This window comes from Polistes dominula, unplaced genomic scaffold (genome assembly GCF_049000335.1).
Source record: "Polistes dominula isolate Pdom_NZ unplaced genomic scaffold, Pdom_raw_medaka contig_27, whole genome shotgun sequence".
Taxonomy (NCBI): Eukaryota; Metazoa; Arthropoda; class Insecta; order Hymenoptera; family Vespidae; genus Polistes; species Polistes dominula.
In genome coordinates this window covers 3437236-3463121 of record NW_028300906.1, presented here as the reverse complement: position 1 = coordinate 3463121, position 25886 = coordinate 3437236, and the positions used below count along the sequence as shown (strand labels likewise).

The 25886-nt window shown below is 26.7% G+C and overlaps 4 protein-coding genes across 5 annotated transcripts; 1 reads left to right on the top strand and 3 right to left on the bottom strand.

The window, feature by feature from the left end:
• Positions 1-758: 758 nt before the first annotated feature.
• On the bottom strand, positions 759-3552 carry LOC107070876 (uncharacterized). Its single transcript, XM_015329421.2, has 3 exons — positions 3392-3552; positions 1675-1801; positions 759-1542 (listed from the first exon to the last, which is right to left on the bottom strand). The coding sequence occupies exons 1-3, from the start codon at positions 3436-3438 to the stop codon at positions 1405-1407; spliced, it is 312 nt and encodes a 103-aa protein (XP_015184907.1). The 5' UTR covers positions 3439-3552; the 3' UTR covers positions 759-1404.
• Positions 3553-4727: 1175 nt separating this feature from the next.
• bw (brown) lies at positions 4728-8424 on the top strand. Its single transcript, XM_089179651.1, is given in 14 exon segments — positions 4728-5217; positions 5220-5288; positions 5376-5424; positions 5519-5568; positions 5673-5806; positions 5882-6034; positions 6176-6414; positions 6483-6579; positions 6662-6910; positions 6999-7229; positions 7466-7601; positions 7691-7796; positions 7893-7993; positions 8072-8424. Coding segments are annotated over 14 exon segments (1890 nt in total). The 5' UTR covers positions 4728-5123; the 3' UTR covers positions 8254-8424.
• Positions 8108-13560, bottom strand: LOC107070892 (protein scarlet). Of its 2 annotated transcripts, XM_089179653.1 has the most exons (12): positions 12569-13560; positions 12412-12460; positions 12161-12341; positions 11856-12054; positions 10355-10547; positions 10004-10192; positions 9813-9915; positions 9482-9703; positions 9114-9355; positions 8926-9026; positions 8690-8853; positions 8108-8246 (listed from the first exon to the last, which is right to left on the bottom strand). In XM_089179653.1, exons 1-12 carry the CDS (start codon positions 12720-12722, stop codon positions 8232-8234), a joined length of 1812 nt encoding a protein of 603 aa, XP_089035779.1. In that variant the 5' UTR covers positions 12723-13560; the 3' UTR covers positions 8108-8231. The 2 variants fall into 2 exon arrangements, with proteins under 2 accessions (XP_089035779.1, XP_089035778.1); XM_089179652.1 differs by lacking the exon at positions 8108-8246 and having other exon boundaries at positions 8457-8853.
• A 1401-nt stretch (positions 13561-14961) lies between these two features.
• Rab32 (RAS oncogene family member Rab32) lies at positions 14962-21674 on the bottom strand. Its single transcript, XM_015329442.2, is given in 7 exon segments — positions 14962-15122; positions 15860-16185; positions 16280-16508; positions 19187-19815; positions 20181-20397; positions 20399-20742; positions 21063-21674. Coding segments are annotated over 7 exon segments (2250 nt in total). The 5' UTR covers positions 21454-21674; the 3' UTR covers positions 14962-15008.
• Positions 21675-25886: the final 4212 nt, after the last annotated feature.

Here is a 25886-nt window from a genome sequence, read left to right as displayed (position 1 = left end):
AAAAATCATGAACATCGTTTTTAAATCGACCTACCGACCCGATTAAGGAATAGAACCCATTTACAGTACTCCATTCCTAAATTAACACAAACATACAAACATGCAAATACGTAAACATGGAAACGCTTTGATGTAGATTCCGTTGAAACTTCAAATGTAAAACGTAAGTTCTTACTGTACAAACGCAAGAATGTAAACGTTCTAATTTACATTTGGATGAAACTTTAAATGTAACGCGCAAATTTTTTTTTTTTTTTTTTTTTTCAATAATAAAAACACATGCACAGTGATGCAATAAAAAAGAACGCACGCATTGTCGTTATGTGCACCAAATTATTATAATAAAATAATTTTAAAAATAATTATATAACGTAATTTTGAACTTTTGATAAGTGAAAATTGAAATAATTAATAAATATATATTCATCTATATTTCGATTATTCAACTAAAATTATTTAAAAAATAATTATTGAATGGATCTTGAATTTTTAATAAACTTAATTACAAAACACATTAATTATAGAAAACAAATATATGGATTGGTTGAAAAGTTCTGAACATAATAAACAACTACAGATTGAAAAGTTTTGAGCCTCGCACGATAATAGCTCAATTAAAATGTAAATTTATAAAAATAAAAGTTATTTTGTAAACTTTACATTTTTTACATTATTTCTTTTCTGTTATACATTAAAAAAAAAAATTTCAATTTGAACATTTATTTTATATTTGATTTAATAAACATTTTGAGGGGACATTTCTCTTTTTTTTTTTTTTTTTTTTTAATAGATACTTTTAAAGTAAAATATACAAATAAACAATTTTTCACATAGAATTATTTAAGGATTTGAAAAATGGATTAAAATATAGGTAAGTAAATTGTGAATTTTCAAGCAATTATTTTATTATACTTTTACGTACTTTTACTTATGTTATATTAAATGGTGTATTTTAAGTACTTAATAATTTTTTAAAGCGAAATAATTTTTACAGTTCAATCAGAACTTTGTTTCTATTTTTGAAAAAATAAAAATGTTTTATTTGCACATAAGATTTTTAAATGAAGTAAAAGTTTCAACGGATTTATAATTATTTCCTTAAAACAAAAATCAATTGACAATTTAAACAATTTTAATAATTTCATTTAAGCCCTGATTGCAGTGATTATTAATTTTAATATTTAAGAATAATTATATATATATATATATATATATACATGTGAAGTCACATAAACAGTTAACAATAATTCATTGAAATATATTAATGTGTAATATACATAAATATAAAATGAATCTTTCTAATTATCAAACTAATCCTATTAATCTTTTGATTGACCACACATTGGACTTAATATCAGTCAAATATCATTAGAAAAATTATATGACGAAGATAAATGTTAATATTTATTTATTATTTTTAGCCATTTCCTCCATTCTTGACTTATGACGTTCTATGGCTTCTTGATGACGACGAATCTGTTCCTCGTGGAAAGCTATCTCATCGGTGAGACCTTCTTTCAATTTTTTTAACTGTTCTTTTTGCTAAAATAAGAAAATGGTAAATGATGATATATTTTATAAAGATGTATCATAGATAAATATAGATCATAACGTAATACTACACTGATTATTTAAATAATTATACAGATAATTGAAATCCTATCATCGACAAACCTGATTATAAAAGTATTGATTTTCATGAGCTGCTTCCATTTGTGCAAAAGCTCCACCAGCATCACGAATAGCACCAGCACTGCCCTTGCTTCCTTGAGAACCGCTACTGTTAGACATTTTCATTCGGCTAAAATCAAATATAAAGTATTTAGTATAACATTCTGTTTTTAATAATGTTAATATCAAATTTAATAAATCTATACAATGCATATTGACCAATAATTACATTTAATAACCTAAAAATTTGGTATGCATAACTATAAAATAAAATAATTATAATTAACTATCAGAGGGGGATAGATGAAACATCAAAGTTGTTATTGCAATGCTAAAAATAGATAAATAAACAATCTTTATAATTAGATTTAAAAAAGAAATTTAAATGAATAATTATTGTTAAATTGACTAATAGTCACATTTAATAAATAACCTAAAAATTTGGTATGCATAACTATAAAATAAAATAATTATAATTAACTATCAGAGGGGGACAGATGAAACATCAAAGTTGTTATTGCAATGCTAAAAATAGATAAATAAACAATCTTTATAATTAGATTTAAAGATAGAAATTTAAATTATTTATTATTGTTAAATTGACTAATAATCATATTTAATAACCTAAAAATTTGGTATGCATAACTATAAAATAAAATAATTATAATTAACTATCAGAGGGGGGACAGATGAAACATCAAAGTTGTTATTGCAATGCTAAAAATAGATAAATAAACAATCTTTATAATTACATTTAAAGATAGAAATTTAAATTATTTATTATTGTTAAATTGACTAATAATCATATTTAATAACCTAAAAATTTGGTATGCATAACTATAAAATAAAATAATTATAATTAACTATCAGAGGGGGGACAGATGAAACATCAAAGTTGTTATTGCAATGCTAAAAATAGATAAATAAACAATCTTTATAATTACATTTAAAGATAGAAATTTAAATTATTTATTATTGTTAAATTGACTAATAATCATATTTAATAACCTAAAAATTTGGTATGCATAACTATAAAATAAAATAATTATAATTAACTATCAGAGGGGGACAGATGAAACATCAAAGTTGTTATTGCAATGCTAAAAATAGATAAATAAACAATCTTTATAATTAGATTTAAAGATAGAAATTTAAATGAATAATTATTGTTAAATTGACTAATAATCATATTTAATAACCTAAAAATTTGGTATGCATAACTATAAAATAAAATAATTATAATTAACTATCAGAGGGGGGACAGATGAAACATCAAAGTTGTTATTGCAATGCTAAAAATAGATAGACAAACAATCTTTATAATTAGATTTAAAGATAGAAATTTAAATTATTTATTATTGTTAATGGACAATGTATAAATGTTGTCACACAATATATTTGATAATAAAAATTACTTGCAATATAACCAAAATATGTGTAATGTACAATTGAAATTTTCTTTAAATGTATTATATAATAGTTCACTGATAATGAAACCAAGTTATCCCGTATATTTCGATAAATTAAAATATAATGAAAATTGACAGAATTATTTTCTAAAATAACACTTATCTTGATATCTTTGAAGAAAGATACAACGTATCTAGTAAAATTAACATTTATACAAATAGAAAGTTAAAACTATAAAATACTACATTTGTACGAATTATTCGATAGAATATTACTAATTATTATGAAAATAATTGTTTAGTGTACATACCTTAATGCAGAAATACTCTGCACAAGCTTGGGATTAATTCTCTGCATATTTGACAATTTCGTTACTGTTAACTGTATACTGAATAATTATCAATAATTTATTGACACGCAGTTAAATGTTTCAGAACACTCTCGTTCTTTCTTAAATATTGTCTTTAACAATACGAAAATCAGATGTGAAAACTTTCGGAGATTTTTTCGTGATTAGTTCGCAAAATGGCCACAAGTGGCGCTAGCTACGAATATTTTTTGGCGCTTTCATTCAAATTCTTAATTTCTAACATAGGCTAATAGCTTGTATATCTTATTTGGTTTTAAACTATTAAATAATAAATAAATAAATAAATGAATGAATGAATAAATAAGTAAATAAATGAATGAATGAGTGAACGAATGATGATAAGAAATAAAAATGGAAGAGTTAATCGATGATGTACTTCGTTTTTAATTAATGTAATGTACTTCGCGAAAATTGCCGTAACGTTGGTATTTTTTAATATTATTATAAACAATTAATTCTATTCATTGCTAAAGCCATTTATTACCGTGTATTCAAAAATAATAATATTTTATTTGATATACTTTCAAATTTACGAATTTGTTTAGAATATATCCATTTTTCTAAGGATCAGACCATTTAACATAAATTTTTTAATCTAAATATACTAATAAATAAATTCAACTATACCGAATCACAATTAATAATTAATTATACTAATATTTATTGCAAATTTCTTCAAAAATTTGTCTTTCATTTATCTATAATAATCAATGTAAAAAAGCAATGATGTAACTATGTGAAAAAAATTTCAATAAAATAAGTATGTATTATGTTAAACGATTTACATACAAATGTTCAATTTAACTATCTAGCTATTTATCTATCTATATATTTATCTTGCAAGTTCGTTGCACAACCACTCTCTGACAGGTAGACATATAAGTCTCTCCTTCGTCTCTTTTCTTGTAATACCACAGTTACTTGGTGATTGTGTCGGTGTAATATGCGGTCTTGGAGAACGCATTCGACTTTAGTTACCCTTATAATACGTTCTTCCTGTATTCAAATAAACTCATCTTGAATATCATTTTCATCCTTTCGAATTTGTTCTTTTTTTCTATCTTTTATTTTGATTATATTTATTTGATTTTATTTACAGTTTGATTGTTTGTTTTTTTTTATTTTTTTAATCAAAACAAGTTGGAAGGTAAAAATTTGACAAGAACATCTTGCGGTTCGTACAACAATTACGGTATTTAAAGTAAGTTAACATTTCTTTGTTTTTTTTGTTTTTGTTTTTTTTCATTATTATTTAAGGATATCGAAACATTACGACATCATTCATGGAAATGTCCATTATTTCTATCTAAGTTAATTTTTCTTATATAAACTATCTAATTAGAATAATTACGGTGACCGTGCATGTGGCATTGATTAATATCATGTCGAGAACCAGTACTTTATATAACTTAGTTAAATAAAATTCTGTTTATAAGATTGTCTTACTCGATAAAATCCAGAAACCCTTAAGAATTCTAATCGATTAAATATTATACTTGTTTTAAATAATTATTACACTGTTTAATGATTCGTATTATTTGTAATTAAATCTTTTTTCATTTATTTTTATACGTTAGAGACAAAGTTATTTTCATCGAAATTAATTTATTTGAATGATTTGCTTTGGTTAATTGAAAATCTTGTATAATATTTTGATGTTAATTGTTCGTAGATGCAAAATAATGTTAAATATTCGGCATTGCCACAACATACTGACAAACATTTCAGTTTGATGTGGAAGAATGTATCTTTTACGGTTAAAAAGAAAAAAATGGGAATTATTTGAAGAGTTTTCTTGGATTACAAAGATTCGAATATGTTCCTCTAGTAAATGGTGGTAATTATTACAAATTTTAAAATTAATCATTGTAAAACTATAATATAACAATATACTTCTTATTTCATTCACATTTGTGTTTGTCAGTAAATGGTATAGTTAATTCTGGAACATTGATGGCTATAATGGGCCCGAGGTAAGACCAGCAATCTTTAGGAATTTACTTGTGGTTTGTTTAACAAAAACAAAAACAAAAACAAAAAAGGAACAAAATAAATTGTATTTTGTAGCGGAGCTGGCAAGACAACTCTACTTGCGATGATAAGCAGACGTATAAAAGGTATTTGTGTGTGATTACTTTTTGTATAATTTATTCTTGAAATATCTGATAATAATTAAAAAAAAAAAAAAATAATTAAAAATAATTTTCTTAATTATTGTCAGGTGAAATAGATGGTGAAATTTTATTGAACGGTAAATTGATTAACAAGCAAGAAATGTTAAGAATATCTGGATTTGTACCGCAACAGGATCTTGCTGTTGAATCGTTGACAGTCCAGGAACATATGGAATTTATGGTCAGTTTGTTAAGTTGTTTGAATTGACACGTGAAATTTATGGAATAATTTGAAATTTTTGCTTTCTTTAATTAGGCATGTATGAGAATGGATCGTAGATATCGTACGAGTTTTAGAAAATTAAGAATATCTGCACTTTTAACGGAATTGTTATTGGTCAATTGTGCTCATTCAAAATTGTCAGCATTGTCAGGTGGTGAGAGAAAAAGAGTATCCTTGGCAGTACAAGTAAGGAAAAATAGCTAATGTCAAAACAAAACAACAACATAAATAAAAATGAAAATCTAATTAGAAATATTATTTGAACAAAATAATTATAATTTGTATTTGTTGTTTTTTTTTTTTTTTTTATAAACTTCTTTGTCGCAGTTATTAACAGAACCGAGTATTTTATTTTGCGACGAACCAACGACAGGTGTTGACAGTTACGCAGCCATGACAATTGTTAAAACTCTTCGTAACGTTGCTGAAAGGGGTAGAATAGTCATTTGTTCGATACATCAACCAGCATCAGGTTTACTCGACATTTTTCACGAACTTTTATTACTTTCTTCTGGTCGTGTTGCATTTCAAGGTTCGATTATTGACGCAACTAACTTTTTCGACAGGTAAATCTTGAAAATTACTTATCTCATATTTTATTCTTATATCATTTGATTGATTTATTTATTTCTAGTTTGAATCTACATTGTCCACCAACTTACAATAATGCTGAATTTTACGTGTCCCAATTATCCGTTTCGCATGATCACGAGAATGAGAATTCTAACAAGGTAATTGATATTTGTAATATATATTAACAATATATAAACAAAAACAAGAATGAAAAAAAAAACAATTTGTTACATCCGACAGACGAAATGGATCTGTGATCAATATGAGAAATCGGTTTATGGGAAAAAAATGGCATCATTGATAAGAGATTATCGTAAAGACGTTAACATGGATGACGAATTGCCATTAATATTTGATAACAATGTGTCGATTAAAAGTAATTTTAAAAAGGTCAGATCGTTAACACAAATCGAATGGCTTGTTTGGAGAACTTACATTGATTACAAGAGAAATCTATCTTCAATATTTCTAAGATTTATATCCTATTTGGTAAGTAATCAAAATGTCACATGTAAATAAATATATATATATATAAATCACAATGACTGTAATTTGATGAAAATCGAAATCGATAAAGTATATAGGTATTTTAATATCATCACCGTACATAAACGTAACTCAAAAAGTTGATCAAGGTAGCATACAAAATATACAAGGTCTGATGTATCTGATAGTAGTGGAAACAGCATTTACTTTTAATTACTCCAGTTTTTATACATTCCCAAGAGAATTGCCATTGCTCTTACGTGATATTGCTGCAAGTTTATACGACCCAGGACCATATTATATCAGCAAAGTTTTAACTTTGGTAATACATTGAAAAAAACAATAATTCATATCACGATGTTATAATACAGTGGTTCCCAAAGTTGTTTTATTTTTTTGGCTATTATCCTAGTGCCCTTCATTGAATTCAGTTTTTTTCAAAAAGAATCCTATATCAAAATTTAACAATTTCACTTAACCCCCCTCCCCAAATTTTGGGGACCACTGTCGTACTCTGAAATTAAAGAAAATCGTCATTAGGAATTATAAATTGTTTAGATTCCAGGTATCATAATTCAACCATTTTTATACAGTGGTTTGGTTTATCTGATCACTGGATTAAGGGGTGGAATTATTGGATTCATTTATTTCGTCTTACCAATCATGTCCTGTGCATTTGCTGGCTCAGCTCTTGGTATAATTATTATTATTTATTAATATTATTATTATTATTATTATTAATAATAAAGAGATAAAACAATTATTTTCCATTTATAAAAATAGGATTTGTCACGTCAGCGTCATTCGATTCGATTGATACAGCTTCTTTGATATCGGTACCAATTGATTTTATGTGTTTAATGTTTTCTGGCATTTTCTTACATCTTGGGTAAGTAATTTTATTATTATTATTATTAATATTATTCTTATAAATTATGGTAAAGGAAGAAAAGTTAGTTAAACATTATATATTTTTTTTTTCTAGACATTTGGTACCACCAATATCATGGATAAGATATTTGTCAATATTTTATTACGGTTTGGAAGCCATTTCTTTGAAACAATGGGTACAATTTGAACACATAGGTAAATTACACGAGATTTATAATATTTTTTAGGATTTCTTTTTTTTGTTATATTTGTTTTTTTATTTGTTTGTTGAAGATTGTTTACCAGATCCAGAAGCACCTTGCATTTCAACAGGTTTAGAAGTTCTTGATAAATATGGTTACATACTTGATCATTATTACGTTGATTTATTAGGCCTTTTAATAATATTCCTCATCTGTCATTCCATCAGTTTCTTGGTACTTCGTTACAGAAGTCAAAAAGAACCTGTCTATTAAAAAATAAATACAATTGTTTAATCCTCGTTAATTATTTATAATAATAAATAATTATATAACGAAGGAACTAATAATAAAATGAAGGTAAAACTTTTCATCATTGGATTTACATATCATATTGTGACAACAAATAAAGCTAATATTAATTATATATGTAACTAATATGTATAATTGTTTTATATATATATATATATATATATATATATATCTTATCTTAATATATATAAATTACGTGTCACGTTGTTTGTTAGCAATGGACTCCTAAACTATTGAACCGATTTTAATCAAATTTTACACACTGTGTGCAGTTTTATCCAACTTGAAATATAGGATAGTTTATATCTTAATTTATAATTCGCAATATTATTTTATTACGAATTATTTGTTGTTTATTAACAAAGAGTCATATATAATATATTTAGAATAAAAGTCTTACTGTCCTGTTTTTTTTAATTCCAAAATATCCAGCAATGGACATCAATATTGTTAAACATATCATTCCACATAAATCTATAATAAAATTTGATTTATCATATCCATATTCAAATAAAACTTCTGCTCCATTTCTTAAACATGGTAATCCTTCCTCTACTTCACATTCTAAAAGATCACATTTTTATAATCACATTTTTATCGTAAATTATTTAACAATTACACACACACATTTCTTACCGATTTTATCAATTTTCGACCAATACAATATCGAAAAACATTCATTTATGTAATAAAATATTGACGAATATTTCAAGTATCCTAAATAAGTTGGTAAACTTCTGTAAACACAATGAAATTTCAATAGTTTCGAGATTAAATGAAATTCATGAATTTGATTGTTTTAAATTAAAATAATCAAAGCTTACCTCAAATTATAAAACATACCAGCAGTTAATAGAAATAATATATCAATTGGTACCATAATTATGGTCGTTAAATCAACATTAGTTGTCCAACTGGACATCATCATACCATATGCGGTACCACAGATTGAACCTAACGTTGTTGAAATGCAATAAAGTGGTATATCTTTCCAATTAATGTTACTGTTCAAGGTCAATAGTATCGTCAATGTAAAAATGAGTGATTTAATTATTGATTTTGGTATCTGAACAACAAAAAAGCAAATTATTTATGCATATTGTTTTTTTTTTCGATTGAAGAAAAAGAAATATAAACAAACGAATTATTCAACGAAAATGATGAATAAAAATGAAAATAAGTTTAATGTTACCAATCCGATAAAAGTAGCTACGTAATAAACACCTGGACCATACATCGAAGTTTCACGACAATAATTAATCATGTCCGATGGTAATTCATATATCGCTGAATATGTTACTGTAAAAATAATTTCGGATGTCATCATGTATATAATTCCTCGAATATTTTGCATTCCTTTTTGCGTATTTGGATTGTTTCCAATAAAAAATATATTCACGATTGTCATAGACATCTACATTAAAAAAAAAAAAAAAAAAAAAAAAAACTGTATAATTAGAAAAATAATACTAATGTAAATTATTATATATAAAAAAGAAATGTTGATTCATTTTCATTAATACCAAAAATGATATCCATGATAAATTGTCGGAAAAAAATGTTCTACGATTTTTCTTATAAATCCTCCAAATTAACCATACGAATTGTTTCAATAATCCTGGTTTACTGTAAAAATGAAAAACAACAGAAAAATAAAGAATGAATCTTTGACAATGTATTATTATTTTTACAGTTAGATACGTTTTTAATTTACTTGCATAAATTTGTTTGTATTTCTTTAAGATTTTCATCGATGTTAGGTAATTCGTAATACGGTGACTGTAAAAATGCTTTTGATAAATTTAAAGATCTTTCATCGTTCGACGTAATTGAATCATTTTCAGATATAATACTAATGTGATATTCTGCTTGATCTATGTGAATTGGGCATATAAATCCTTGACTAATAAAAAATAAAATATAAACTACTGTAAATTTTCAATAGAACAAAAATTAATAATTATCAAAAAAAAAAAAGAATATTGTATATTAAATTAAAGTTAACAAATAAAAAAAAAACGATATTATACTTACAAATTTAATTTGAATAATATAAATGAATTACCTTTCGAAAAATGGTTTAACGTTTTCAATATTTCCTGAAAAAATGTTTCTACCATTGGCTAATAAAACGATATGGGTAAACAAATTATACATTGCCATTCCTGGTTGATGAATAGTACAAATTACCAGAGTATTTTTCATTGAAATTAATTTTAACGTTTGTAAAACGTTCAATGCTGTCATACTATCAAGATCTATGAACGTATGTTAATTAATAATGTGAATTTATATATATATATAATAATAATAATAATTTTAAAATAATTTATGATATAATTATATATAGTTATTATTATTAATACTATTATAATATTATTAATATAATATATTACGTTATAAGATAAGATAGATGGTTACTGCGTCCCCGAAGGGTTGCACTCCATTAACAATTATCTCCTTAACCTAACTTAACACTACCCTCTCCCTCACTTCCTCTTCTTCCCCTCCCCCTTCACCCGTTCCAGACCTCCGCTTCTTCCTCCCTTCTTTCCCTCCTTGCCTCTCCTTCTTCTCTCTCATGCTCCCAATCCTCTTCATCCACTCCTCCCCCATTCCACTCTCATCCAAAATTTCCTTGATCCTCTCCTCCACTCCTCTCCCGTCCTCCTCCCCGACCGCCCTACTGCAGCCCTCCAACACGTGCTCCCATGTCTCTCTCTCCCAACCACACACCCTACATTTTTTCTTCTCCTCCTCTTCCCAGTATCTCCCTTCCCTCATCTCATTCCCCAATCTAAATCTCGCCACTCTTCTTTTTCTCTCTTCACTCCACTTTCCTACCCAATATCCTGGCAAACCTTCCGCAACCACCGTCTTGTACCACATGTTGTATCTCGACTCCAATATCTTCTCCCATCTCTCCACCTCCTGTCGCCTTCTTTCCTCCCTCTCAATCTCATCCCACCTTTCCACCACCTCCACCCCGTCCTGCGCTATCCTCTCTTTGAACTTCATCCTCTCTACTTCCCACTTTGATTTCCGTACTTCTATCTCCCTTTCTCTCTCCTGCGCCTCCTTCCAACACTCTCTCGCCAGCTCACTTCCCTCTCCTCTCCTTAACTTCTCCTCATATTTCCACGCTCTCTTCGCCGCCTTTATTTTCAATTTGTCTCTCTTCACTTCCTCCCTTACCATATAATATATTACGTTATAATATTTAATATTATAATATTATAAAATATAATAAAATAACAATATTAATAATTTAATAATATTATAAAATAAAATATTATAATATTATATTATATTAAATATAATATAATATTATATATATATATATATATATATATATTTATTTATATTATATATATATATATATATATATATATTATTATTATATTATATTATATTATATATTAATATTATTATATTATAATATTAATATAATATAATATAATATAATAAATTATAAATAAATAAATTATAATTAAATATAATAATTATTAATAATATATATATATATTAATTATTGAAATAATATTTCGTTTTTATATACAGATTACCTGTTGTGGGTTCATCTAAAAAAATAATCTTAGGTCTTGTTACTAATTCGGATATTAGAAATAATCGTTTTCTTTCGCCAGCCGACAATTTAGAGATTAAATTATTTTTCTGTTCGTACAATCCAAATTCGTATAAAAGTTCATCAGATTTAACATTAAATTCGCAATACCTTTTGCTTTTATCCATTTTTAATGCACACTATTTAAACAACAACAAAAAAAAACAAAAAATAACTTCGAAAATAAATCTATATTTTTATTTTTAATAAAGAAAAAGTTTAATCGAACGTATTATAAATATGTACCATAAACATAAGATGTTCTTTAGGAGTAAGATCAACAAACATTGGATTAAATTGACCCATGTAACTTGAAATTTGTGACATCGTAGTATTAGAAAGGTCTGATCCATTTATTTTTATACTACCACTGGTCAATTGAATTTTTTTTGCAATCGTACTTAACAAAGTTGTCTTTCCAGCTCCACTATAATAAACATAGTCACACATTATATATATATTATTATTATTATTTAAACATATCCAATCTTACATACCTTGGTCCCATTATAGCAATCATGTTATTACTTTCTCCATAACCGGATACTACAATTAATTGAATTATTAAATGAACCAAACAATGTGTTAATTAACGTGTTTAATTCCAAAAAAAAGAAAAAAATGAACAATATAACAAAAAATTAATATAACTACCTTCCTTTAATATTTCTAATTTCTTAATACGCGATCTTTTCATAATATCAGACCAAATGGATCGAATAAATGTTTCTTTTCGATCGTTAATACTAACAGTAACATTTTCCCAAGACAACGTAATCTTTTCTTGATTATCGACAATCAATTCCATGTTAAAATGAATCTTTAACAATCGTTAAACGTTTGTTTTAAATTATACTAACGATTTCAAATCTTCACAAACGACGTGAGAATCTAATTGTAAAGAAGAATTTCTCATTCTTATCATTGTTATCACTATTTAAGCAAATTTCTGTCGACATTAACAAATGTTATCTTTACGACTAGTAGATTAAAATTTCATTATTTATTATAGTTTTTTTTTTAAATGAGATGTTTGAAATGAACGAAAACAACAACTCAACTACACTTTTCATTGCTTTTTCTTTTTGTTTTTATAATTATTTTATTTTAATAATTATCTCTCATTTTTTAGTCGCAACTTAAATTCATCTATATATATATATATATATTTTTTATAATAAACTTGCTTGCTTGTTCGCTAAGTATAAAAGTGCAAACGATTTTTATAAGGAAAGTTAGTTAGTCGTTAGATTTAATAAAAAGTGTGTCCTAACGTGTAAAATACGCATTATTTACAATATTATAATAATAATAATAATTAATAATAATAATAATAATAATAATAATAATAATAATAATAATAATAATAATAATAATAATAATAATAATAATAACAACAATAATATAATATTAATAATATTAGTGTATCTATAAATTTATTATATTATGCAGAAAAAGATAAAATGTTAAACTACTTTATTTCAAACAATAATTAAAATTTCATAAAGAGAAATCCGATTGACAAAAAAAAAAAAAAAAAAAAGAGTTACTTTCCTAATAGAATTAGACTTGAAAATGTATTTACTTTATTATATATTGTTTAATTAATTATTTCATTCGATTGCATAATTGATTAATCGTTTTATTGATCAATTAATTAATTAATTAATTAATTAATTAATTAATTGATGATATATTGCAGCATACAGCCCAGGACGAAGCGCATTTCTTCGTTTGTACGTTACAACAGTCAACATGATAACTGTAACTGTTATAAACGATTTGAAAAAGGCACTATTAATTAGAATTACAATTAGAATATTATGTCGATGAAAAACGCTAAAAGCCAATATAAGTATGTGTGAATTTCATTCGATTGAAATTGAATTCAAACAATTACAGACAAATAAATTTGTCTCACTCACTGTTCTGCGAATTTCTTACTTTGTTTGTTTTTGTTTATTTGTTTGGTTGTGTTTGTGCATCATTAAATGACACTTCGCCGTTAGGGTACTATGGTGTTTAACAATTATTGGAAAAAGAATATTTTTTGTATTGTTTCTTTTTTTCTAATGCTAGAAACATTATCATCATCATCATCATCATCATCATCATCATCATCGTCGTCGTTGTCGTCGTCATCGTTGTTATTGTTGGTTGTTATTATTGTTAATTTTTATAATTATTGTTACATTATTACGTACTTATCTCATACTTATCTCATTTGAGAAAAAATTCTTAAACACGATAATAATAATGATAATAATGATAATAATAATAATAATAATAATAATAACTAAGCTGTCTATTTAAAAACTACTCTAGATTTAAATCGCATACTAATTCTAATCACAATGGTATATATTAGGCTTTTATTCAAAATCTTAACTTTACTTAATTATATTATAGAAATAATGTGGAATGTTATTTGTTATTATATTTTTTGTTTGTTTTTTTTTCTTTTTTTCTTTTAGATTCTCTAGTTTACCTAGATCATTTTATTAATTATATTAATTTATAATTCTTTTACTTTCTTTTTTTCTATTTCTTTTTTTTTCTTTTTCTTGAATAAAGAGAAATAACGTGTTGCTGCGCTGTTTCAGTCTCTATCGATTAAATACTATAATCTAGATAGATATTTTTATGTATATATACATATATAAATGTATGTATGTATATGTACATACACTATAGGAATATTATTTCTCGTTTGAGAGAAGAGTGATGAAGCCATATTGAACAAAAAGATTTGAATAATTTGATAATAAAACGATACCGATCGATCGCGTGTTTCTTCTTTTTTTTTTTATCTTTTCTTTCTTGATTTATTTGTTTTTAATAATATATACGTTTCTTCTCTATAATATTATATACTTATTTTGTTTTAATGTAATTTTAATAACAAAATGAATTAACGGAGATTAAATTAACAAAAACGTTGATCCAACGACAACGACGACAACGACGACGACGATGACGAAGACAAACAACGACGAACAATAAAGAAGGAAGAAAGAATTGTTTATAACCGACTTGTGTAAAAAAAAAAAAAAAAAAGAAGCTTTTAAATTCCCAAAGAATTATTTTCATATCGTCAGCAAGAACATGATTTCTTCGAACTAACCGGTGATTGATTTAACGCAAATCTTTCGCCATCGTTTTGATCTTGTGATTCGTTGCCTTTCATTATTTGATCGTTTTGAAGTATCTGAAACAAACAAAAAAGTAGATACAAATATAAACAACATTTAATATTAATTAATTTATAATTAAATTTATATAATTAAAAAAAAAAATGTGTCAGAGACCGTCGTAATGATTCATATTTGTTTAATCAATTAAAAAGCTGCACCTATATAATATTTTATCGATTACCTAATATTATTCTCTATATAAACATATAATTATTCGACATTATAATAACTCGTTATATTAAACATTTTAGACATTATAATAACTCGTTATATTAAACATTTTAGATTGAAAATGCGAAGAAAGAAAACTATGTACCTGTCAACTATGTTAAATTGCTGACTAAGTAAACAACATCCCATAAGGGTGTTGGTTGTATATCATTATATACATGATGTCACCTATTAAGTTACGACAGATATATTATACAACGTAGAATAATCAATGTGAATTCAATAATTGTTAGAAAAAAGAAAAAAAAGGTAAAGTAAGAAAGATAGAATAAGATAGAAAGAGGGAGGGATGCAACTACGTATATTAAATAAAAATCACGTTGATCTTACTCCTCCTGTCTTGTGCAAAAGAACTTTACGCAACGCGTCCTTACATAAATTAATAAAAGGTGATATTTAACGTACTTGTTAATAATCACGTAACTAAAACAGTTGACGTGTTAATAATAATAATAATAATAATAATAATAATAATAATAATAATAATAATAATAATAATAATATAATACTTAACAATTACCTTAGTAACGAGAAACTTTGCAGCTTCCTCAATATTGATATTTTCTTTGGCAGATGTTTCAAACCAACCAACGAAATCCTTTGCTTTACAATACTCGTCCATTTTATTAGGTGAATTTACAAGACCCTCCTTCTGTTGGTCACACTTATTTGCTAAAAGTACACAAGGTATAGGTGATCCATCCGGTAATCGTACCTTCGACTCGAGATCTTGTTTCCACCTGACCACCGCATCCAACGTTGAATTTCTCGTCACGTCGAATACTATAAAAGCACCAACTGCTTCCTTGTAATATACCCTTGTCATGTTTCCAAATCTTTCTTGACCTGAAACAGTTCATTATAAATTCATGTATTTAATATTATTATTATTGTTATGAAAAATAATACAATAAAGAATTGATCAAAAGTTGATTCTTACCTGCGATGTCCCATAATTGGAGCCTGATGATGGTATGAGGATCCCAATTGAGTACTTTCAATGCAAAATCAACCCCTATCGTGGCACGATAATGTTGTGAAAAAAATTGATGAACGTATCTCTTGATGATTGATGTCTTTCCTGTACCTAATTCACCGATCACCAAGATTTTGTACAAATGCTCCCTTTTCTCTCCAACTCCAGTACTTGGAGAATTGTTCTGTGACGACTGTAAACATTCCAATGAAACAACAAAATAATGTTTAATTAATCATTTAATTATACATAACGACATATATATTCTACTTTCTATATTTATTCGATACAGCAGTATATATCTTATCACGGTTTACAACAACAATAATAAAATAAGAATACTATAGCTTTGAATACTTTTTTTTTTATTTTTATTTTTTTTTATTGGTATGATATGAAAATGATCATTGAACGAGTCGTCGTAATTGAAATTATAATTTTGGTATCTAATCAAAAGCAAAAAGAAAATAATACAAAATATAAAGAAAGTAAAAAGGAATTGATATTTTATTGACTTGACCCCCTTTCTTCTTAATGTCAATTGTTGTTTCATAATTTTTCCATTTAATGGATATTAAAATTGTTAAATAGTACCAATGATAAAAAAACAAAAAAAAAAAAGGGGAAAAAGAAGTGCATTCGTAAAAAAAGAAATATATTATCGTAGATCATTTTGATAAATGAACCTTGAACCATTTCCAATGTCTCGATTGGAGTTTCCACTTGGAAAGGTTGAACACTTTTGGTCTATGCCAAATCTTCAATTCCACTTCCATAATTCTTGTCAAACAAAAACAAATCTCACAGTAATCAATCTTTTTCTTTTTTATTATTATTATTATTATTTATTATTATTATTATTATTATTATTTGAATGATTGAGAAGTTTTAACTTGAGTTGAATTATATATTTGTTACTGTTGAACACACTATTGTCTGTTACTAGCACGAAAGTCACGAACTAAATGACTCTTACTCTTATGATCCATTTAAGTTTCGCGTCAATACATTTATACTTTATAAATATCAAGAGTTAAACGTTGATAAATAACAAGGGATTCACAAGAGGAATAACAATAACTCTTTTGACTTGTTTGATAGCATTAATATCAAAGTAATATTATATATAAACGTTTTCATAATGTATATGCACAAATATATAATATAATACATTATTTTGTTTAAATATATCAATTAATTATTACTACAAAATAATATTATGTTATAATATAAAATTTAATAGAATTTAATTAGCCTACTAATTATTGAACAAAAATATATAATAGATAGATAGATAGATGGATATTACAGTTATATCGTAATTTATAATATATATTATATATATATTTATATAATATATTAAATTTTCATAAATTATATTATATTATATATAATATTAATATGTAATATATATATTAATTTTATAATATTATAATATTAAATTATATTATAATATAATATAATATATTATATATAATATAATTTATAATATAAATATCTTAATTTAATAATTTATATATAATATTTTATATATTATAATACTATATATATATATATATATATATATATATAATTTATAAACTATTAATTACATATTTTAATATTAATTATATAATATATATAATAAACTATATTATATATATATATATATAATTTTATAATATTATAATATATTAAATTATATTATAATATAATATAATATAATATATAATTTATAATATAAATATCGTAATTTAATAATTTCATTAGTGCATCAATAATGGAAAAATAAATTAACACTTGATTGAATTATTTACTAACAAATTTGAAATTAATTAAAAATGAAATATCAATTGGATTGTTTCTTTACAAAAAAAAAAAAAAAAAAAAAAAAAAAATTAAATCAATTTCATTGAATATCACTGGTTCAATTTAAAAAATACAAACAAATGACGTACCACCATGTGTTCGATTAAAAATATCTCCGGATAATAAAGAAATGATATATAAAAAGAAGAAAAAACAAGAAAATAAAAGAAAAAGGTAAGAAAAGAAAAAAAAACCAATAAAGTTAAATTGTAATCCAACAAGAGAGATATCCAAGTGTCTACTAACAAAGTAGACAAGACACAGGAGTCACTGTGAAAAGACGACAAGATAGATAGAGCACGCAAAGCCACGAAACTCGAGAGCTTACTGGAAGAAAGGAGGTTAGAGGGGAGTAGAGAAGGGATCAAGGAAAATGGATCGAGGGTATCCGCAAACTGGAGACCACAAGGTACAACGAACGTCTATATCGATCTCCCCCTGTATCATAGAATTACCTGAGAAACATTCAAGTACGACTACTAATACTATATCGACAAATATTAAATCAAACTAATAATAAAACCATTCTCCCCCCCCCCTATTATCAACCACCAATTTCAATCAATCAGATGAACGTATGAATAAATCATTAAAAATAGGGGTCGAAAACGCAAATTAATTAACAAGTATGTACAGCTAAAAACAAAAGTAGAAGAGAGAAAGAGAGAGAGAGAGAGAGAGAGAGAGAAAGATAAAAAATAAAACATAAAATCAAAATGTTAATTCAATAAGAAAGGAGAACCAGTTATTATATAAGTCTTCCTCTTATTCTCCCTGAAGACTATTCTCACATCGAGGTTACAAATGATTACGAAATTAGATAGAAAGAAAGAAGAAGAAAAATATTCCAAACCATTGTGCGTGTGATAAGCAATATTTTTGTTTGATTCATCACCTAGTAAGAACAATCTTTATAACCCCCTCAAAAAAACAAACCCTGACTTTTGATGAGGGAATGCAGAAAAAAAAAAGAAAAGGAAAAAAGGGTTAGCCAAGCGCATTTTGTATCAATATTTCTCTCACCGCACTTTCCTGGCTGGCCGATTTGGTTTTTTCAACATTATCATTGGCAGCTGCCAACATTGGTGCCATGGCTGATTGTAAATTGTTGTAATCGTTGTCCTCCCTGTCGTAACTTTCCGGATAATCCTCTTCGATTCCAGCTAAATAACCAATTCCGGTATCCTCGTCGAATGTACCCTCGAATGTTGAAAATGTATCAAATTTTCTGACACTTATGTGTCTAGCTTTTTTCTTCGTGTTAGTAGAATTATTATCATCCCCGGAATCGTGAATGCTACTACTTGTTTTATCAGATTTATTGAGATCGTCGTCTAAATTTACGGCTATTACAGTGTCACTTGAATCAATGTCACTCGTAGTACTACTCTCGAATAATCTTCGTTGAAATATAGCACGTTTCTCTTCCAACAACGATAATTTTCTACGTAATTCTACGGGAGATGTCTTCTTGGTATTATAAGTACCGCAATCGGAATCAGCTTTAACCGATAATTTCATTTTTCTCGTTAATTCCGGCGTTAAATGATCCTTTCGTTGATCCGGCCATTTTGATATTGCGTATGGTAATGTCGATGTACAATAAATTTCCGTTTTTCTTTCTTGCTCCAAACTCGATTGATCCGACGATTCTGTATTCGGATAATAGAAGAGAGAAAGAGAGAGAGAAAAAAAGAAAACAAACTAATACAAAACTATTCCTATACTGCTGTCGTGTATTTGTGTGTGTATGTATTTGTTATCGATTAAATGTTGAGATTAATTCATATGATTTTTTCTTGTTTTTTGGATAGTAAGTAAATAAATAAACAAAAAAATAAAAAGAAGAAGAAGAAGAAAAGAAAATGGATGGGGTGGATGGGATGGGATGAAATGGGGGTGGAATATTAAAGAAATTGGGTGAAGGAAGGAAGGTGAATGGGTGAGGGAGTGTTAAAAGATAAAATGAATCCTAAATAGATAAATTTCTCTCAAGGTGTCACATAAAAATGCTCACCGTGTTGCTGAGAACTCTTAGGAACACATCTGATGGTTAACGACGGAGACTTGCGTTGCACTACGGTGACGGTGCTCACCGGTTTTGCGATCAGCATCTCCGGTTTCTTCGTTTCTCCCTTCTTTTCTCTTTCCCTCTCCCCTGTTGGCGGCGGCCGTTCGGAATCGGCTTTAGAACGATGCCTTGAACGTATCCCCTTGAAGACACTTTTTTTCACCGTCCGATCCCTTCCTAGTAAGTTTCTTAGGGCTGTCCGAGTGACTCGGAGAATCTTGGGAGGATTGGCTTTGAGATTGGCTACTGTCACCACCGTCCGGTGTCCTTCTTACTTCTATTTGTTGTTGTTGTTGGGATTGTTGTTGTGATTGTTGATCAGTCGACAATCGAAATTTGTTAAAACTTAATTTTCGTACTAATGAATGTGACTTTTTCTTCTTCGACGTAGCACCTGGACTATCGCTCGTCTGTGTACCACCACCACCGAGCATAATCGATGACGTTTTATGATCATCGTTATCGTCCTGTTGTTGTCGATTAAGTTGAATCTTCTTGCGAGTAGAGTCTGAGGGAGGAGGAGATTAAAGAAAAAGATTTATGGATCAAAAACCTTTTTCCAAATCATATTCTTTTTTTGTTCTCATCTTCCCGTATAAAAATCCTCAATTTTGAATCAATCAAACCTCCTGCATTTTCGTGAGAATTTAACCATTAATAACACCTGACAAAATGTTTCAAGACAAAAAAAAACCCCCAAATGATTTCCCAATCACAATTATTCCTTCTTGAATCAATCGATTAATATACTCATGAAAAACAGTTGGTTATTGATCAGAAACGAGGATTACAAAATATAAAATATAAAGGGGTTGTATTTCTCTTAACCTTTTTCTTCTTCAGGATCAGGATCTAGCTCGAGTGAACCATCAGCAGTACCACCCTCCATACCACGATTCTTCTTTTTCATCTTGAACAATCCACTGGCATCTTTTTTAAAACTACTTTTCAATATACCAAATCTTCCTTTTTTTTTCTTGTTCTCGTTGGTTAACGTACTACTACTACTAGTGGTCCCGGTAGTACTAACTGCAATAGTTTCAGCTGTACCCGATTGACCGGCTAAAGTATCCAAACTGGAGCTACTCTCGGCAACGGTGACGTATTCACCGGAAGTACTTTCAGGATTTCTTCTTCTATCTTCGTCTGACGAGGAACGTGCCAGTACGGTGTCTGGTGAACTGCCAGCCTCGTTTCCACTTCCATTACCGTGATCCATGATTGACACGTGATCACGAAAGATTTAAACACTTTACGGTTAAACCTTTGAACAGGAGGAAGAGGGAAAGAAAAAGAAAAAAAGGGGGAAAAACAAGAAAATGAATAGAAAAGAAAGTAATCTTTCTCTCTTCTTCTTCTTCTTCTTTTTTTTTCTTTTTTTTCTTCCTCTTTCTTTATTTTATTTATTATCTTATTTTTTGTCTTTCTCTTTCAGTCTCGCTCTCGTTACAACTCGGACAGACTCCACGACTTGGCTTCACCGTGCTATCCGAGGAAACCTTAGAACAGCTCGCTTTCTCGGTTTCGATCGGCCACCAACGGATAATCCGACACGTTGCCTCTTTTCTTTATTGTTATTATTATTATTTATTATTATTATTATTATTATTAATTCTCCTTGTGTTGTTATACCCTTTTTCCCTTTTCTCCTTTTTCTCGATTACTTTCTTATTCTCAATAACACACGTGTTGCTAGTGTGTTCAACAAACGTTCAATGAAATATCGAATTGGTTATGATGATCGATCGAAATCGTTGATCAATCGTTTTTCTACGGATCACTGAGAATGATCAAAGTATAATTATATATAAAAAAAAAAAAAAAAGAAACTAGAAATATAAACGAAAATGATCGATAGAAAAACGTTCGCAAAAAAGTGTTTTATTGAAGCTAACGCGAGAACACACGTTGCAAAGCCTACGATGTCTTGGTGTAAACTAAATGTTGATATAAAAATCACGAAGGTAGGTTAAGTGGGGGAGGAGGAGGAGGAAGGGTGCGGAAGAGGGAGAGAAGGAAGAAAAGATTTTTCCCCTCTCTCTTTCTCTCTCACACTTTTCCTCATCAAGTATTACATATCCTTTACTATGGATACACGAGACAACCTCAAGCAGCGAGGAACCAGAACCAGTGTCACACCGCTGTCACCGACATACATAAACCAACGTGATTTCTGTTATGTTGATACCTTTGTAAACACAAGAGAGATTCGATATGTATATATGATTTTTAATTTACTCATTATACTTCAATCTTTAATGCATATATTTAATCAATAACATGATCCCCAATAACAGGATACCAAATATGATCATCATGAACTGACATACTGAACTTAAAGTTAACGTTTTTATTATTCACAATACATCATATTTCCTATATATGTAAAAAAAAAAAAAAAAAAAAAAAAAAAAAAATGTTGCAATTATTCGAACGAACAGATCGAGAACAAGCCACAAATTAGTTATATAAACACCCCTTAATGTCTACTGTATATCCAATCTATTTATCTATCTATCTATGTATCTATCTATCTATCTGTTTATCTCTTTCAATAGAATTTCTTACATAAATACGAAATGCATGTAATTATTGAATTGCGACACGTTAATTCTTGAAAATAAACGTTGTTAAACGCCATCATTGCTTTATTTCATCATTTGTTTTCTCGTATTTATCCAATGCGATCGACCCTTGCCGGCGGCCATTTTGAAACTTAACATGAACTTCTTTTTCTTTTTTTTTTTTTTAAATCATTTCCAACAGATTATTTTGTGACGATGATATTTTCTTCGTTGTTTTTTTTTTTTTTTAAATTTAATTTAATTAAATAAATAGTAAGAATGTTAAGAATGTTATCTTTGACTGTAAAATAGTAAGAGGATCTTTTACAATAATCATACGCGGTCAACCACCTACACCAATGGCGAATGGTGACTGCGTATATCATGATCACGAGGTCAGGTTATACTAGTTTCCTCGATACTTATATAAGGTACTTGTTTTACTTGGGATTTATAGAAAAATATAAAAAAAAAGAAAATTTATAACGGATCTGTTAATCGTTAATAATAAAAATCTTTATTTGTTTATTGTATTTCTTTACCGATTTGACCTATATAAAAGATTTAAAATACCTTAGTAGAACAAAATATTGAAAAATATTGAATAATAATATTAAAAAGACATTAAATCTCTTTTTAATATTATTATTATATATATTTATATATATATATTCAATATTTTTTAATATTTTGTGCTACTAGGGTACCTTTAAAGATATTCGTTCTATTAAAAATTGATTAATTGTATTAATATTATACAAATAATAATTAAATATATATATTGTTATTATTAAACATTCAATTTTTATGTACGATAGTTCATAAAAAAGGATGTAAACAAAAAAATTATTTAAAAATGTATTATTTATCCTTAAAACGTTTCCATTATTATGACAATGATCGATCGCAATATGTCTCATAGATCATTTGAAAATATTTATAATATTATCTTTCTCACCCTATTTGTATTTTTTTTTTGTTTTTTTCATTTATTTACGTCTCGAACGCAAATATATGAGCTAATTCCAAGATACTAAATAATTAAATCACTTATGAATGCATAATTAATCAAATAGTATTCACGTAAGTGCTACTGCGTCGTAATAAAAATGATCAAGAATTGCATTTTGTATATTAAACCCGTGTTATTTAAAATCATACATAAGATTACGTGTGTTCGAAAAACTCGTTGATTTTATAATCTGTTAGATTGTGGCAATATAAATTACGGAAAAATTTTTATTCCATTGGATAATAAATAATAATAAAAAAATAATAATCTATTACATTACGCACAAAGTTGTGATTATTAATGTAAAATGTTACGGCAACTCTAATACTACCCTATATCATTTATGGTTGTCAGTTTTATTTGCGTTTCTATTAATTTTTTTTTATTTAATTACCGATATTTCATAAATTTATTTCTATTTGTTTATTAGAAAATTACTATCGTCATTTATGTTTTATAATTATAAAAGAAAATTTGTGTTTTGAATAAAAAAATATTGTATGTGAAAACAACAATATTTTTCCAATTGCAATTTTAAGTATTGCAGTTAGGAAAAATTTCGAAACTCAAAGGGACAATTGTTTTTATAATTGTAAAAGAAAATTTGTGTTGAATAAAAAAAATATTGTATGTGAAAACAACAATATTTTTCCAATTGCAATTTTAAGTATTGCAATTAGGACAAATTTCGCGCTCAAAGCGGACAGCAGTTGTTTTTATAATTGTAAAAGAAAATTTGTGTTGAATAAAAAAATATTGTATGTGAAAACAACAATATTTTTCTAATTGCAATTTTAAGTATTGCAATTAGGACAAAATTCGCGCTCAAAGGGACAGCAGTTGTTTTTATAATTGTCAAAGAAAATTTGTGTTGAATAAAAAAAATGTTATATGTGAAAACAAAAACAATATTTTTCGAATTGCAATTTTAACTATTGCAATTAGAACAAATTTCGCGCTCAAAGGGACAGCAGTTGTTTTTATAATTATAAAAGAAAATTTGTATGTTGAATAAAAAAATATTGTATGTGAAAAAAACAATATTTTTCCAATTGCAATTTTAAGCATTGCAATTAGGAAAAATTTCGAAACTCAAAGAGACAACAATTGTTTTTATAATAATAAAAGAAAATTTGTGTTGAATAAAAAAAATGTTATATGTTAAAAAAAAACAATATTTTTCCAATTGCAATTTTAAGCATTGTAATTAGGACAAATTTCGAAACTCAAAGAGACAACAATTGTTTTTATAATTATAAAAGAAAATTTGTATGTTGAATAAAAAAATATTGCATGTAAAAAAACAATATTTTTCCAATTGCAATTTTAAGCATTGTAATTAGGACAAATTTCGAAACTCAAAGAGACAACAATTGTTTTTATAATAATAAAAGAAAATTTGTGTTGAATAAAAAAATGTTGCATGTAAAAAAAACAATATTTTTCCAATTGCAATTTTAACTATTGCAATTAGGAAAAATTTCGCGCTCAAAGGGACAACAATTGTTTTTATAATTATAAAAGAAAATTTGTGTGTTGAATAAAAAAATGTTGCATGTGAAAAACAATATTTTTCCAATTGCAATTTTAAGCATTGCAATTAGGAAAAATTTCGAAACTCAAAGAGACAACAATTGTTTTTATAATAATAAAAGAAAATTTGTGTTGAATAAAAAAATGTTGCATGTGAAAAAAACAATATTTTTCTAATTGCAATTTTAAGTATTGCAATTAGGACAAATTTCGAAACTCAAAGGGGCAACAATTCATCTCGATTCAAATTGAATTTTATTTAAGAAAAAAAAAATAGAAAAGTTTTCTGTTGAAGCTCAAAACTTTTCAAACCCACCTCTTATATAAGGAAGAGAAAAAAGGGAAAAGGGGTTTAAAACAATTTGTGTATTTACCTTTTTCATACTCTTCATATTATCCTGATGCAATTTATTACCGGTACCAAGTTTCATGTTAAGATCGAGATAAAGATGATTGTTGTTTAACAATTGTGGGGGTGGTTCCATAGGGGGTGGATTCGCTTCCTTTTTATGTTTCAATCTTCTTTCCGTTCTCTCTTGTCTC